At 55.3% G+C, this 16,311-nt stretch overlaps 2 protein-coding genes across 2 annotated transcripts; one reads left to right on the forward strand and one right to left on the reverse strand.

The window, feature by feature from the left end:
- Nucleotides 1–3,817: 3,817 nt before the first annotated feature.
- LOC136354570 (uncharacterized) lies at nt 3,818–6,183 on the forward strand. Its single transcript, XM_066306070.1, has 4 exons — nt 3,818–3,875; nt 4,187–4,317; nt 4,399–4,780; nt 4,958–6,183. Exons 1-4 carry the CDS (start codon nt 3,818–3,820, stop codon nt 6,181–6,183), a joined length of 1,797 nt encoding a protein of 598 aa, XP_066162167.1.
- A 6,823-nt stretch (nt 6,184–13,006) lies between these two features.
- On the reverse strand, nt 13,007–15,647 carry LOC136354571 (uncharacterized). The gene is made up of 3 exons (XM_066306071.1): nt 15,336–15,647; nt 13,796–14,002; nt 13,007–13,711 (listed from the first exon to the last, which is right to left on the reverse strand). The coding sequence occupies exons 1-3, from the start codon at nt 15,645–15,647 to the stop codon at nt 13,007–13,009; spliced, it is 1,224 nt and encodes a 407-aa protein (XP_066162168.1).
- Between the last annotated feature and the right edge of the window lie 664 nt (nt 15,648–16,311).

Consider the following 16,311-nt stretch of genomic DNA (forward strand, 5'->3'; position numbering starts at 1 on the left):
AACAATATGTGTAGTTCCTATGAGTAAATTTTGGGAATTTTGACTTCCTACAGAGATATCTTACCCCCAAACATTTGCTCAAAATGTCTAATTTTTTTTATGCTATTTGAAGTTTTACATATTTTCATTCCATTAGCGCTGCTAAAAGTTTGAATATTTCTATTTAGAATGGGTTTTAAAACCAATTTTTTATAAAAAAAATAGATAAATTTTATTTGTTTTCATGTCCATTTTTTAAAGAAATTTGGAGAATTCTATTCTATGAAGCATCTTTTGAAATTATTTGATCTCTGCAATTTGGGTTGAAAACATAAGTGGGTTGAGCCTACAACCTGATATGGGGTAAAGTTTTCTCTTCTAAATTATCTCACTTCAGTAGAGTAAGAAATATTAAAATAGAGGTCATGTAATAAATACACATTTCTAGATTGTTCTACACTAAATGTTAGAAATTTACAACGTATTGTAGCAAGTTCTACAAAAAGAAATAAATGAACATGATTTTTAATTCCTATATGAAAGTGACTCATTATATTGGTAAGGCCACCTCATCATTGTTTCACTGATAAGATTCTTTGTTGCAACCCACTTGCTTGTACGATCAATATGATGTTCAACCGAGCATGTTTTTATTTTCATTATGTTGTCTATAAAAAATTAACGCTAGATGGGCTACACATTATGACTAAAAACAATATCATTTAAAGTTTTTCTCTAATTTATTAGTGACTTCATTGATCATATATATAATTTAGATGCTATGACCACCTAAAGATTATTTATTTATCTCCTAAGTCAATCATTTATTGATAAAAAGCTCCAAGATCAAATTGTATAGGCAAATAGCCCCCATATACATGTTGAGAAAAAATAATTAAGTTGATAGAAAGTTGTTAGGTGTCTATCAGGATATAACTAATGGGTATACCAGCTTTATTAAAAATTAAGGTGCGATATTCCGATTTTCAATGACGAATTTTAATATATTTTATATTTAGTGTTGGCCTCAAGGTGGATGTGGGTCCGGAATGTACTTTTTATGTTGGCATTTAAATATAGTCAATATGAATATATGATTTCACTAAAAATATAATAGTTCAAATAGATCATAAGTTGAATATATGATTTGAAAAGTTATAATTATTTTTATTTATATTGTTTCTATTAGTTCTAAGAGGAGAAAGAGAAGAATAGGGACAGTGGGATACCTGGCTAGACCTTATATGTGGAGGGTTCATTTGTGGTTTTTTCTCCATAAAGATAATTTTAATTTTAATTATCATAAATAAACATAAAAATAAGAGAAAAGGAACGATACACACCGCACGGGGAGAGAGAGAGAGGGAGAGGGTGTTTTTTCATAAAAAAAGATTGATCTAACAACCTAAAATAATGTGTTGGATGTTTAAGCGAAACTAATGGTCGGATGTTTTGCTTTTCCTCACATAATTTTGTACGATTTTTTTAACTTAAGAGAGACCCCTAGTGTGTCCCTGGGTGGTTTAGAAACATTTATAAGATGGTTAATATGTTTTGACGCCGCATGGGAGCGCGGAGGAAGATTTGGGATGTTTTTTTGTTGAAAAAGATCGATCTAATAACCTAAAATAATGTAAATCGATTGTCGAATGTTTTATTTTTTTTAAGATTTCCTCTAATTTAAGAGTGCTATATATTCCCTCCGTTCCATAAAAACTCAAATTAGAATATGATATGACATATTTAAGAACAACGAATCTGGAAATGTATTTACAAATATTTGTATGATGTTGAATTTTATTAGGAGAGTATATATGAAGAGTTGGCTAGATATAATATGTTGATGGGCTTTTTAGGCCCATAAGAAAGTATTTAACTTTAATTGTTATGGGGATTATAGAAAAAAGAGAGGAACGGTGGTTGGAGCCTTGCGGGGATTGTACGTACGTGCGCATGAAGGCTGACATCCGGACTCCGGACGGAGATTTTTTTTCCACGTGAAATAAATCTAACGATAAAAATTAATGGGCCCATCAATTTAAATGAAAATTAATGGTCAGATTTTTACTATTTTATTAGAGTGTCACATGGTGACTCGAGAGCGTTTATAGGATACCACATGGCAACCTAGGAGTGTTTGTAGAAAGTTTAATTGATTTTAGTATATAATAGATAGATATAATAGATGTACGTTTGACCATTTATCTTATTCGAAAACTATATCTTTTAATCTATTCTATGACTAAAGGCACTTATGTACGTTTTATTTATTTTTAATTTATACATCTTTTAAATAAGACAAATGATCTACATGGTATAAAATCAAAAATACATATCTCCGTTGTAGGTCTACATGTTGGCGCGCTCATGTTGTGGTGGTGATGTCTGCGTCGCTTATCTTCCCTGTTACCATCAATGAAGACGAGGCAACTATTGTTGTGTTCATCACATCTAAAAGCTCGTTGTCATCACCATCGCCGTACGTGCCCCTCCGAAGCATGTCACCATCGCCACCGCTATTCCTGTGGTCCCTGACATCGTTGCTGGACCGTACCCATGGAGGCTCGAATGCATGGGTATGTTGTGTTCAGTACATATAAGGCCGGATCAGCATAACTTTAGATCTTTGGATCTGAATATTTGATTACGTCAATAATATTTACATAAATTATTTTATTTCTATTTTAGATGAAATGTGAAATTTTAAACCACTGCAATGTGACTACAAACTTGAAATGCAGCGCGTATTTGAAATCTACAACTATATCTGTCGGAGGTATGGGCCCAGAGGTATGCGAAGTGAGGGAAAGTTACCTTTCTATCCAGCCGCGTGGCTCTACAGCCTGGCCCTACTCCCACGCCTCGCGAGTCACAGAAGTGGCCGGGGGGCCTCGGGGTGCCACGTCGTGCCCCTCAGGCTCTCCCGCTGCCTCGCCCCGAGGCCCTCGCCCAGCTGCCATATGGCGGGGGGAGCGAGCAGGAAGGGGGCCCAGGCTGAACAACCATCAATGCGCAGCGCCCCAACTGTCCCTCACCGCATTTAATGCGGTAAGGGCAGACGTGCGGTGCCGCCTAGCTGATCCACGTCAATCGGATGTAACCAGTCTGTGACCGGCCTGTTGCCGGTCACATCCGATTGAACGGGTGGCCGTGCCCCCACGTCACCTCTGTAACAGGCGGAGTGGAAGTAGGTATGACCCGTCCTATCATGGTGTCATTCGGGGTTCCCTCCATGAGAGAAGGAACACCACAAGTCTTCACTCATTTATGAGGGAATGACAGGGCTGTCCCCTGTGTCAGGCGAGGGGTGGCGCTGGGTCCCACTCAAGGACAGGCTGCTGCTTAGCTTCCGAGCGAAGGCACGGATCGTGGCCCGGTCAAGGTAAGGTGGGTCCCCCTCCCAGGGAAGGATAGGTAGAGGCGGTGCATGTGGTATCCCCTTGAACTATAAAAGGAGGACCTTGCCCACCGAGCAAAGGGACGACTCTCAGAAAACCTGAACTCTAGGAGAAGAAGGGGAGAAAGCTCTCCGGAGTTAAGGAACCCTTGTAACTCTTAACCATAATCTCAAACACAGGAGTAGGGTATTATGCTCCACAGCGGCCCGAACCTGTATAATCCGATTCTGTGCAAGCTAGCTAGTAGCCTTAGGGGCGGATACGCGATTTCTAAGAGGCGAGCCTCTTCCCCCGGCCGAACTCACGAAAGGGGGGTCTCACGACCTCCCGCTATCGAGGGCCTTCCCTCGACAGCTGGCGCGCCAGGTAGGGGGAAGGTCGCGCGCTCTGAAGTGAAGTCGTTTTCTTCCGCCCCAAGTTTCCCTGGGCCCTTGACGACCATGGTCGAGATCCTGGAGGTGGAGGAGGCGGTGGCGTTTACCCCCACCCCGTCCGGGAGTGAGTATTCTAGTGGGAGCCGCGGCCCTCGTCACCGCCGCCGCGACTCCCCAACTCCTCCCCGCCGCGAACCCTCGCGGAGGGAGGATACCACCCGTTCGGGTGGTTCGGCCCTCTCTTCGCCCCCGGGCGGGGGGAGGCCACGACGCGTCGGGGCACGTCGCCGCCTCACTTACGGCGACGACGATTCGCCCCGAGGCGCGCTTCAGGCGGCGGGTGCCCTTCTGTGGCATCCCCCCGTAAACTCGGAGCCAGAGACCCCTGTTCAGCGCTGGCTAGACGACTTGGCCAACTTGGTCACCTCTGCCCAGCGGCAGTTGGCTGCTGGCGACCGACCTGCCGCCACCGGTACGTCGCGTACCCCTGTTACCCTCTCCTCGTCGGCAAGGAGGAGGGCCCGTCGCTCGGCCACCGCCTCAAGGCGGTCCACGGCGCCAACATCGTCAGGGGCCTCAGGAAGCCGGAGGCGTCATGACGGTCTCTACGGGGAGCAGGACGCTCGGATCAACATCGAGCGACGCAGGGACGAGCGCTGAGCTGCCCGCATGGGGAAAGGCGCCTCCTCATCTGGAGTGCCACGTTCCTCCTCACGAGGCGGCCCTCCCCCACGCTCTCCCCTGGAGGGACGGGTTGTAAGGCCTTCGTGGTGAGTCTCCAGAATGTCCTGTGGCCCCTGAAGTTTCGCCCCAACCTCACGGAGAAGTATGATGGCAGCATCAATCCCTCCGAGTTCCTCCAGATCTACACCACGATTATTGTGGTGGCAGGGGGTGACTATCGGGTCATGGCGAATTACTTCCCCATGGCCCTGAAGGATCAGGCGCGTGGCTGGTTGATGACCCAGCCCCCCGACTCCATCCACTCCTGGGAGGATCTGTGCCAGCAGTTCGTTACGAACTTCCAGGGCACATATCCCCGTCCGGGAGAAGAGGCGGACCTGCACGCTATACGGCGGAAGGACGACGAGTCCCTCCGCTCGTACATACAACGCTTTTGTTAGGTCCGCAACACTATTCGGTGCATTCCGGCCCACGCGGTCGTGTATGCGTTTCGGAATGGCGTGCAGCATAACTGCATGCTAGAGAAGATCGCCTCCAAGGAGCCCAAGACCACCGCCGAGCTTTTTGAGCTGGCGGACAAGGTGGCTCGGAAGGAGGAGGCGTGGGCCTGGAACTCTCCCGGCACCGGTGCGGCGGCCACGGCTGCCCCCGAGTCTGCCCCCCACTCTAAGTGGCGAGATAGGAGAGGCAAAAGGAAACCGGCCCGCTCCGATGACGAGGGCCATGTCCTTGCGGCAGATGGGCCCGCACGGGCCCCGTGCAAGGGAAAGGACACCGGCGACAAGACGATCTCCACTGCTCCATCCGGCGAGGGCCGGTCGGCAGACAAGTGGTGCTCGGTGCACAACACTTATCGGCACAGTCTCGCCGACTGCCGCTCGGTCAAGAATTTGGCTGAGCGATTCCGAAAGGCCGATGAGGAGAAGCGGCAGGGTCGACGGGAGGGCAAAGCCCCCGCCACCTCAACCGGTAACCGGCGAGAAGAGGCCAAGAACAAGGCCCCCGCCGATGATGGCGGTGACAGTGAGGATCTGGATTTCCAGATACCTCAGGGAACCGTCGCCACGCTCGACGGGGGGGGGGGGGGGGCGTGCGCTCACACCTCTCGCCGGGGCTTCAAGGCCATGAGGCGAGAGCTTTTGGCCGCTGTTCCCACGCACGAGGCGGCTCGGAAGGCGCGCTGGTCGGAGGTGAAGCTCACCTTTGACCAGAGCGACCATCCGACAGTGCTCGCTCGAGGAGGGAAGTTGGCCCTTGTGGTCTCCCCGACCATTCACAACGTCAGGATGAAGCGTGTCCTGGTTGAATGGAGAGCCAGCCTGAGCATCATCTCCCCAGCCGCCTTCGACGCACTCAAGGCCCCGGGGATGAAGCTCCAGCCGTCGCTGCCGATCATCGGCGTGACTCCGGGACATACGTGGCCTCTTGGCCACGTCGAGCTCCCGATGACCTTCGGCGACTCCACCAACTTCCGCACCGAGCGAAACGACTTCGATGTGGCGGACCTCAATCTGCCCTACAACGCGGTCCTGGGCAGACCCACGTTGGTGAAGTTCATGGCCGCCACCCACTATGCCTACCTCCAGATGAAGATGCAGGGCCCTGCTGGTCCCATCACCGTCTTTGGCGATGTCAAAGTTGCCCTCACCTGCGCGGAGCAATGCGCCGACAACCTGGCGGTGGCCACGGAGCCGCAGGCCCCGGAGGCCTCCGCGTCCCGCCTCCAAGAAGCGCCTCACCTCGGCTGATGAGGTGCCCGTCAAGGAGATCCCCCTTGGCGATGATGTGTCCAAGACCGCCAAAATTGGCGGAAACCTGGGCGCCAAATAGGAAGGCGCGCTTGTCTCCTTCCTTCGGGCAAATTCTGACGTCTTCGCATGGAAGCTGTCAGATATGCCCAGGGTCCTCAAGGAGGTGATCGAGCACCGCTTTGCCGTCCGGCAAAAAGTGCGGCGTCAAGCCCTGGAGCGACAGGCCTTCATCCGAGAGGAAGTGGCGTGGCTCCTGGAGGCTGACTTCATCCGCGAGGTTATCCATCCGGAGTGGCTGGCGAACCTGGTGGTCGCCCCGAAGGCCAACGGCAAGCTCCGGATGTGCATCGACTACACGGACCTCAACAAGGCATGCCCTAAAGATCCCTTCCATCTACCACACATAGATCAGATAGTCGACTCCACTGCGGGGTGTGACCTTTTGTGTTTTCTAGATGCCTACTCTGGGTATCACTAGATTCGCATGGCTAGGGAAGATAAGGAAAAAACTGCCTTCATTACTCCTGTGGGCACCTTTTGTTATACAACTATGCCTTTTGGGTTAAAAAATTCAGGACCTACTTTTCAGCGCATGACTCGTATTATTTTGAGTAATCAAATAGGGCGCAATGTAGAGGCGTATGTCGATGACCTGGTGGTAAAGACGCGCCACTAGGACACGTTGCTGCAGGATTTGGCTGAGACTTTCGATAGTCTTAGGTCCACACGCGTGAAACTGAATCCCGATAAGTGTGTTCGGTGTGCCGGCGGGCAAACTTCTCGGTTTTCTAGTCTCCTTCCGAGGCATAGAAGCAAATCCCGAGAAAATACACGCGATAGAGAGGATGGGCCCCCCTACAAACTTAGGGATGTGCAGTGCGTCACTGGATGCATGGCCGCCCTAAGTCGATTCATATCGAGGCTGGGAGAGAGGGCGCTACCCCTATTCAAGCTCCTCAAGCGCTCTAGGCCGTTTGTGTGGACGGAGGAAGCTGAGCAAGCTCTCAACCAGTTGAAAGCTTACCTCACCTCCCCCCCATCTTGGTAGCCCCGGGGCCGGAGGAACCGTTGCTACTCTACTTGGCCGCAACCCCCCATGTGGTGAGTACCGCCCTAGTAGTCGAGTGCGAAGAGGGCGAACCGGAGGCCCCTTTAACTCGCGATGGCCCTACGTCTCCCAAAGGCCCGGAGCCCGAGGCCCCCGTGGGAGGAAGGGAGGCTTTGGCGAGTGGTCCTAAGGCCTATGATCCCGACATGACTCGAGACCCCCCCGGGGCCCCCGAGCAAGGGCAACCCAGATCATCCCGCCAAGCAAATCCACCAGCCGGCCCAAGCCTTGCAGGTCATCCCGCTCTCTTGGCCTTTTGTGGTCTAGGGGCTAGACATCCTTGGACCATTCAAGGCTGCTCGAGGCGGGTATCAACACCTTGTACGTCGCCATCGACAAGTTCACCAAGTGGCCCGAAGCTTACCCGATCGTCAAGATCAACAAGCATTCCGCCCTCAAGTTCATCAGGGGCATCACGTCACGATTCGGAGTGCCCAACCGCATCATTACAGATAACGGCACCCAGTTCACCAGTGAGCTGTTCGGCGACTATTGCAACGACATGGGCATCAAATTGTGCTTTGCCTCACCCGCCCACCCTAAGAGCAACGGCCAAGTCGAGCGAGCCAACGCCGAAATCCTCAAAGGCCTTAAGACCAAGATGTACAACGTCCTAAAGAAACACGGGGATTCGAGGCTCGAGGAGTTGCCCACCGTGTTGTGGGCAAATCGGACCACTCCAAGTCGTGCCACGGGGGAAACACCATTTTTCCTAGTGTATGGCGCCGAAGCGGTCCTACCCTCGGAGCTTTCCCTGGGATCGCCTCGCGTCGCGCTGTACAATGAGGCCAACCAGGATGATCTTCGCCGCGACGATCTCGTTTATCTTGAAGAATGGAGAAGGCGTGTGGCCCTGCGTGCCGCGTGCTACCAACAAAGCCTGTGGCGCTACCATCAGCGCCTCGTCCGGGCCCAGTCACTGCAAGTTGGCGATCTCGTCCTACGCCGCGTCCAATCGCGTCTGGGCTGAGCAAGCTCTCGCCAATGTGGGAAGGGCCATACAAATTGATCGGTGTTCCCCGGCTAGGCTCTATTCGACTAACCAGGGAGGACGGCACCGAGTTGCCTAACCCCTGGAATATCGAACACCTCCGTCGCTTCTATCCATAGCGTCGAGATTTTTTGCTTTCTAGGAGCTCGGGCCAACCCCCGCACAACCCCTCGGTTTGTGCGGGCTTGGTCGGGGGCTACCACTGTGTATCCTTTTCCCTTTACAAGCAATGAATTTTTCTACTTAGTGTGAAGCCCGTTATGCCCCCCTTTTCTCTCTCTTTCCTTTGGCTTGTCCTGGTTCAAAGGATAGTTCGCGCTTACTCTGAACCCTAAGTGCCGTGGGGCGACCTGAAAACCGCCCAAAGGGAGCACAAACGCGGGCCGCGCCCCGGGTTGCGCCGAACCCTGGGGGCTCGGAAGGGCCTACACTCGGCCGTCCCCGACCCCTTGTCGTCGTAGCCCCGGTCTGGCAAGTCCCGCTGGGCGGCTTCCTCAGGGCGTCGGTTTTGCCTTTCACCACTTAGGTACCACGGACCGAGCGCGGGTTTGCCTTTTCGCTAGAACAAGCCCGAGGGGGGGGGGGAGGATGGGGTAAAAGCGGCATTTCGATCACAGGCAGATTAATTATATACTTTTGCTCTTGTTTTTTCCTCTTTCTATGCCGCAGGCATTCAATGGAAAAAGCAAAGGGGTAAAAAGTGCGAAAAGGAAGTTTTAATTGCAGAACAAGACAGGAAGACACGATGGCCTAAATACAAGAAGTGTCTGCTACAGGCACACAACAATGGGAAATTGAAAGCGCGGGTAATCACGGAGTGCTCGGGCCCCCGAGGCCGGTGCCGCTAACGACGTTGTAATGCCCCGATTTTTGTTCGGGAATAAAAATCAATTAATAATGCATTTTCTAGAAATTAAATAAAAGTTAAATCAATTTAATCAAGTGAAATTATAGAGGAAATTAAAAATTTCCTTTAAAAATCATTGGCCGGAAATATTTTGTAATATTCTCTTTGCCCTAAAATACTCTCCGGATTTTTCAGCAAATTTTCGGAGCTCAAGGAGTAATTATAATAATACAAAGTTCATTTAAACCAATTAAATTAAATGAAAAACAAATAAAATCCCTCCCCTCCTTCCTTGGGCTCAGCCCAATCCCTTCCCCCTCCTTCCCCGGCCAGGCCGGCCTTCCCCCTCCATTCTTGGGCCGTCGGCCTGTTCCCCTTTCCCCTTGTAAAAGTCCGCTTCACGTCCTCCTCAGCCTCCTCTCTCTCACTCCGGCCGACAAGTAGGACCGCAGGGCCCACTCGTCAGCTTCTCCCCCTACCTCCATCCGGCCGGCTGAAACTGCCATGGCCGCTGGTTCCGCCCCACGACGCCGCGCCTCCCGCGCCCCACCCCGTCCCGTGAGCGCGTGGACTCGATCCCCACCTCCTCTTCCCCCACTCTCCCCACGGAATCGGCACCGAACCGCTGCCACCACCCCCACGTCGAGCTCCACGTCGCCGGCCGGTTTCCACCTCTCTCGGGCTCGATCCCGCCTTCCCTCCCGTCTTCCCCTCATCCGTTTCCTCCATTTTTCCCAAGCCGCCGCGCCCTCCCTTGCTCTCCCCGCGCCGAGCCCACGCGCCGCCGCTCTCCGGCGAGCTCCAGCCGCCTCTAGCCGCCGCACTAGCCACCGCCGCGCCACTCCGCTTGCACCGCCAGCTTCGCCGTGCCTCGCCGTGCCTCAGCCTCCACTCCGTTTCCCCATTCCATCGTCGAAACTCCATCTCCACCATGAAACCGAGCCGCCGCCCCTTCCAACGCCTCCAGCCGCCCGCCACCGCCACTCTAGCCAATGCCGCGCTGCGCCGCTGCAGCCAAAAGCTCCGCCGCATCGTGCCGCACCCCGGCATCCACTCCGTTCGCCCCCTCCACCCCCGCAGCACCATTCCCATCGTGGTGCCAAGCTACCGCCACCTGTACCGCCTCCAGCCGCACATCGCCGCCGTCCTAGCCACCGGTGTGCCACGCGACAACCTCCACCGGCTTCGCCGTCTCAAGGGCAAGCCCGGCTACCACTTCCCCTCCCCAAACCGCCGCCGAAACGCCGCTGCCACCACCAACCTGAGCCACCAACTCCATTTGCCGACTCCAACCGCGTCGTCCTGCTGCTTTGGTCGTCGCCAATCCACGCCGTCGCCTCCCTCGGCTCCGCAAGGACGAGGAGGTCCTCGGCCACTGCTCCCCGTCGCCCGAATCCCGTCGGAACTCCACCTCCATCGCACACCGGTGAGCACCCGCCGCTTTTCTTGCTTCCGGCCGGTGATTCACGCCGCCGGGAGTCTCCTCGTGCCCCTTTCCCTGCAGCTAACCCATCCTCCCCGTTCGCCAGATCCCGCCGGCCCTCGGCCGTGCCTCCGGCGTGGTCGGGAGTCGCCGGAATGCCGTTCCCGCCTCATCCCGTGCCGACCACCGCCATCGCTTCCGTCGCCGACCGCCTCCTCGTGGTCATCTCGCCGTCGTGCCCTCTGGTGATCATCCCTCTTCCTTCCCCGCCGCCTCCTGTGCTGTGCGCCGCCGTTCCTTGCACCGCCAGTGTTGGCGCCGGTGGCCGTCCGGTCGTGCGCCGCCGCTACCCAGTCGGGTTGGCCGGCGAGCCAACCCGCCTCTCTGCTGCGCACCACTACCGTGGACCAAGTCCACGATGGACCAAATCCTTTGGCCCGCTGACTCATTGGGCCCGCCCGTCGGCGCCGGCTCTTTGCTGATGTCAGCGATGAGCTTATCCCTTCAGAAAATAATTAATAATTGCTCAATAATTCGGTTTAATTATAGAAATTGATTAAATGGCTCAAAGCTTCTAAAAATCATATCTAATTCATTCGAACTCCAAATTGAGCCATTCAACTTGCAAAATTCATCTAAAATTGAGCTCTACATGTTTGTTTACTTTTTATGTACTGTTTCCTTGGTTTTTATTAGAGTTTTTCCTCGTTTTGCGTGCCAAGGTGTAGTTTCCGTTGTTTCGGAAGTTCGTAGTCGCGAGGAAAAGAGTTCAGAAGATCAAAGTGAAGAAGCAAGGCAAGTCACACATTCCCCTTGAGAATTTTGATCCTAATTTACAAATGTTTTATCGTTTACAAATAAAATTGCATGTCTTGCTAATTACATGGGATCCGGGTATTACCTATCTGCTTGCTTGTGCCATATTTACTTGATATCTGTCCTTTGTCAACCTTGGGTAATAAATCAACTAGCTCATGTTACTTATGTGACCTAGCTAGAACTATATGCTTAGCCATGCTTAATTACCACTAGCCCGGTTGATGGGATAATTATAGTATTAGACCTTTTTAGTGTCAGAATGAGCTGCATGCTCGAGACATCTGGCCATGCTTCATGGTCGTAATTACCCAACTAAAATGTGACTTCATGGTGGGCTGTGGGTGCATGGTTTTGCTAGTCGTGCCCATGGCAATTAAGAACCGGTTCACGGGAAACCCTGGAAGAATTTATCGTGCTTACCACAAGCCAGCGTGGGCAACAGCTGGGCTTGTAGTGTAGCTTTCCTCTAGCCGACGCATCCAGGCAAGGGTGGGTGTGATGGAATTTGGATGGGCCCTGCGACGGCCTATGCGGCTTCCGGATTCACCTAGGCACGAGAGGGGACTGCCCGCTGCCTTGCGAGGAGTGGGGGTGAAATCTGAGGTGTGGTGTGCTTGGTTAGAGGGAGTTATGAGAAGGGTCCTATCACGACCTCTTTCCAGTATGTCGTGGTGGCATGTCAGCGCACGGAAACGTGTCGTGGGGCTATGTCTTGTGGGTACAGTTGTACACCTCTGATCAGAGTAAAACTATTCGAATAGCCGTGCCCGCGGTTATGGTCGGTCGACCAGATTCACCGTGATTAGTCTCACCCCTAATAAATCGACCCAATGCACTGTAGTTCAGGTGGGTTGGTTGGGCCTGTTCAACGTGGTATAGCGTTGATCAGTGGAGATTTAATAGTACCTTAATTACTCAATAGTTTTACTGTTTTGCTCAATAAAATGTTTTACAACCGCCTTTATACAAATAGCCACAAGCCATTCTTGAATCCCGTTGCACGTCTGCATCATTGGTGTGGCTTGCTGAGTATGGTGGTTGTACTCAGCCTTGCTATTATTCCCCTTTTTTCAGAAGTGTAGTGCTTCTGAGCTGAAGACGAAGTTAGAAGACCAAGGTTCAGACCCCAGTTAAGTTTTGCCTGTGAGTGGAGCTGAAGCCCCGCTAGGATCGCCTTTTCCCGCTGTTGTCATTTTCTTTCGGTGTGAGGACTAAGTGCCTCTTCTGTAAGTATTTACGCTTTATTTATGTTTGGAACTGTATATTACTTGTCGTTTTGTGTACCCTGGCTTGTCCTGGACAGGGATTTAATACACAAAATAGTCCGGAAATTTGGGTTAAATTTCTGGGCGTGACAGACGTCGTCCCAGTCCTCGCCGCCGAAGTCGTCATCATCGTCCCCGCTCCCGCTCTCCTTGTCCGAGGCAAGCCCGAAGGTGAACCGGGGGGCCGACCCCTCGAAGTTAGAGACGATCGCGTCGGCCGCCTCCCGGACTTGCTCCCGAGCCCTTGCCTCGGTCCCTGGAGGAAAATCCTCGAGTGCGCGCCATGGGACGAAGTCGGGGTCACGCGCTTGGTGGCTCGCGAGGACCAGTTCCACCGCGTCCCGCGCCAAGAAAGCCGACGACGATTTCACAGTCTCGCCGACCTCCTTCTCCAGCCTCTCCAGATCCGCCGCCAGCCCGTCCAGCCGGAGTGCGACTGCCGGCGTGTGGGCGGAAGCTTACTATCCCGGTGCACGGAAATGCCGACTCGGCGCCCCGCGCGCTCCAGCCGGTCGACGGCGTCGGAGAGCTTCCCGGGTCCGATCCCGTTGGTGAGGCGGAGGGCCGCAATCTCCCTGGCCTGATCTTGCACCAAGCGCTCTATATCGGCGAGAGTGCTCTGAGCCATGGCAAGCTGGCTCCCCAACTCCGCGCCGCCGGGCTGCCCGCCCGCCGCCAGGTCCTTCTCACGGGCCTCCAGCTCAGAAGCCCTCGCCGCTATCGCCGCGCGCTCGGCGCGAGCACTCTCCAGATGCCGAGCATCGCGCCCGGCAACAGCCTCCTCGCGTTTTGCGAGCTGCTCGCCCAGCCGGCGCGAGGCCACCTCATGGCGGTTCACCTCAGCTTCGCGCTCGGCGAGTACAACGTCCCGTTCTCGGCACGCCTCTTCCCAGAGCCGTAGCTCCTCTGCGTGGCGGTCCACTGAAGCTTTCGCGGCGAGGGTGATCCGGTCACGCTCAGCTGCGGCCTCTTCACGAAGGTGAAGGGAGGCCTCCACCTCCGCTGCTGTTCTCTCGTGGGCGGCCAAGGTGGACTCCCGCAGATCGAGCAGACGCGCTCGCTCCTCCAGCGCCTGAGTCCGCCTCTACAGCTCCTGGGCTCGCTGCGCCTGCTCCTGGCCACGCGCGTTTTGCTCACGCTGGCTCTGATCGAGGACCTCGATTCGCCGGCGAATCGTGGTCTCGAACTCCTGCGTGGAGCGGACACGCTCATCCAAGGCCCTGCGTTCGGCCTCGAGCGCCGCTGTCCGAGCCCGCAGCGAGGCATCGGCCTCCGATACCCGCTGCTCTTGGGCAGCAGCTGCGTCGAGGATACCGCGGGCGTCCTTGATCCTCTTCGCCAGATCCTCGGCATGGGCCTCGTACTGAAGGCGATGTCACCCAGTGCTTCGTCCAGGACGCTCGAGGCAATCAGCGCCGCCTGCCGCTCTTCCTCCACCTCTCGCATGACGGAGTCCAGCGACTCCTCGCGCGCCTGGATTTTGGCTAGTTGGGCTTGGCGCATTTTGCGTCCCACCCTCACCATGTCGTCCACGGCGCGACGCCCCTCGTCAACTCGCACGCGAGCTGTGCCCATGCAGCCTCCAGGGCCGCTCGCTCTTCCGCCAGGGCTTGAACTTGGGCGTTGAGCCCCTCCCGAACGGTGGAATCGGCGGCAGCGAGCACCTGCAGGAGCGGCTCCATACTTGCCGGAGTCGGAGAAGAAAAAGTTGCGGCCCGCCCCCGGGACGACGGAGTGCCGCTGGATCCCCCGCGAGACTGGGGGATGCTCTCGGCCCCCCTTCTACACGACCAGCCTTGAGGGCGCCCCAAGTGCAAGGGGGAGCGGCCGTCCCTCTCGCCCCCCGCCTCGGGTCCTCGGGTAGATTCGGCCTCGGCCTCAGGCTTGGGCCCGCCCCCAATTTCGGACTCGGCCTCCGGCTCGGGCCCGCCCCCGATTTCGGCCTTGACCTCGAGCTCAAGGCCGCCTCCGGCCTCGGCATCCGAGCCACGACCTCCTTCGCCCCCCGATCCCGGGTGGCGCTCCGCATGAACCCTGGTCTCGGAGTCGCCCCCAGGAGGGACGTCACCGCCGCTATCGCCCGCGGCGGGACGAGTCCCGGCTGGGGTTCGCTCGGGGCCGGACCCGGTATGCGGCCCGTGGGCCCTGCCGAGGGGCTGTGAAGGCCCCGCGGCCTTGGATCGGCCAAGCCTGGGCCGCTCCGATCATTCGGATTTGGTCCCCCGCGAAGGGTCGGACCGCGTGACCCCCTGGGAAGGAATCTCGCTACAAGAGAACCCAGATCGCGTTAACAAATAAAAAGAAAAGGAGGGAACAAGAGACCAAGCTGGATAAAAGCACCGAGGTGGGTGCCGGCGATCGTACCTGCGGGGAGGGCGGTTGAAAGTCCACTTCGGGGGCTCAATGAAGCTCCCCCGACACGGCTCCATTTGTCCTATCTTCCGGAGCCGTTTCTTCTTCCGTCCGGCCTCGGTCCCGGCAGGGCTCTTGTGGCCCGCTAGCGGACGATCCACGCGCTCGGCGCCCCCTCCACGCGGGGGAGAGGGCGGTCGAGATTCGGACATCTTCCGCTTCCCTTTCGGGTCGCTGGCCGAGTCGTCCCCGGGTCCGCGGTTTGGGCCGGGAGACCTAGAGCTCCCACCCCCGCCGGGTCCGCTTGTCCGACTCCCGCCTGCTGTCGCGCCACCGCCAGCAACATCGGCAGCGCTACCACCGGTGCCGTCCCGGCTGGACCTGCTCCTGCCGGTGCCAACAACCGACACGGCCAGGATGCTCTCCCGGTCGCGGTCGCACCATAGGGAAAGGATCCCGTCTGGAATCAGTGTTTGCTCGGCGGAGTCCAAGCCCAGTACCCGCCGAATCACCATCTTCGCGTCCTCCTCCTCCCAGTCCCAGCGCTCACCCACATGCGTGCGCATGGGGTTGTTGGGACCAGTGTACTCCCACGCGCCACGGGATCGATCCTGGAGAGGTGCGATGCGGCGGCGGAAATAGTCACCAAAGACCATCGCCCCTGTGAGGCCCAGGCTTCGCAGGCCCCTAAGGCGATCCCACACCGCGTCGTACTCTTCGCCCAGTTACGAAACCGCCAGCCATACGGCGGATCTTTCGGGAGGACCGGCAGGAAGCCGAAGTCGCGGGTGGTCCGGCAACACGGTGTAGAACCAGTCCTTCTTCCAGTCCTCCCATTTCTTGCGGAGATGACTCTCGATGTATTGCCCCGCCGTGCCTGGCCGGGGCTGGAAGTAACATCCCCCCACCACCGCACCTTGCAGCAGCTGTGGGATGAAGAAAGACTGGAACAGCCGCATCGTCAGCCGCACCCCGATGAACATCTCGCACAGATGCGCGAAGATGGCCAGCGTCATCACGGCGTTGGGTGCGAGATGCAAGGCATGGATTTCATAGAAATCCAAAACCTCATGGAAGAATCCGGAGAACGGCGGAATCAACCCCGCCATAGCGAAGGACAAGAGGTGCACGGATCGCTCCGGATACAGCGGCCGCGGCCGCAACTCCCCCGCCCTCACGACGGCGCCTTCCGGCATGATCTTGCGGGGGAGGCTAAGGTGTCTATCCGCCATAATGCGTGATGCCGGGAGCACCGTGTCGCCAGCGTCTTGAGCCATGATGGCCGGCGGAGAAGCGGCGGAGGGCTTGGCGCGCGGAATA

This window comes from Oryza sativa, chromosome 12 (assembly GCF_034140825.1).
Source record: "Oryza sativa Japonica Group chromosome 12, ASM3414082v1".
Taxonomy (NCBI): domain Eukaryota; kingdom Viridiplantae; phylum Streptophyta; class Magnoliopsida; order Poales; family Poaceae; genus Oryza; species Oryza sativa.

Bases quoted from the DNA above. Each gene is read 5' to 3' on its own strand.
- LOC136354570 (XM_066306070.1), top strand. From the start codon at position 3,818: ATGGTCGAGATCCTGGAGGTGGAGGAGGCGGTGGCGTTTACCCCCACC. The intron at 3,876-4,186 runs GTGAGTATTCTA...ACCTCTGCCCAG, and splicing joins TACCCCCACCCCGTCCGGGA to CGGCAGTTGGCTGCTGGCGA. The intron at 4,318-4,398 runs GTCAGGGGCCTC...CGAGCGACGCAG, and splicing joins CGGTCCACGGCGCCAACATC to GGACGAGCGCTGAGCTGCCC.
- LOC136354571 (XM_066306071.1), bottom strand. From the start codon at position 15,647: ATGGTCTTTGGTGACTATTTCCGCCGCCGCATCGCACCTCTCCAGGAT. The intron at 14,003-15,335 runs GTTGCTGGCGGT...CATCGCCTTCAG, and splicing joins CCGGTGGTAGCGCTGCCGAT to TACGAGGCCCATGCCGAGGA. The intron at 13,712-13,795 runs GTCCTCGATCAG...AGGCGGACTCAG, and splicing joins CGATTCGCCGGCGAATCGAG to GCGCTGGAGGAGCGAGCGCG.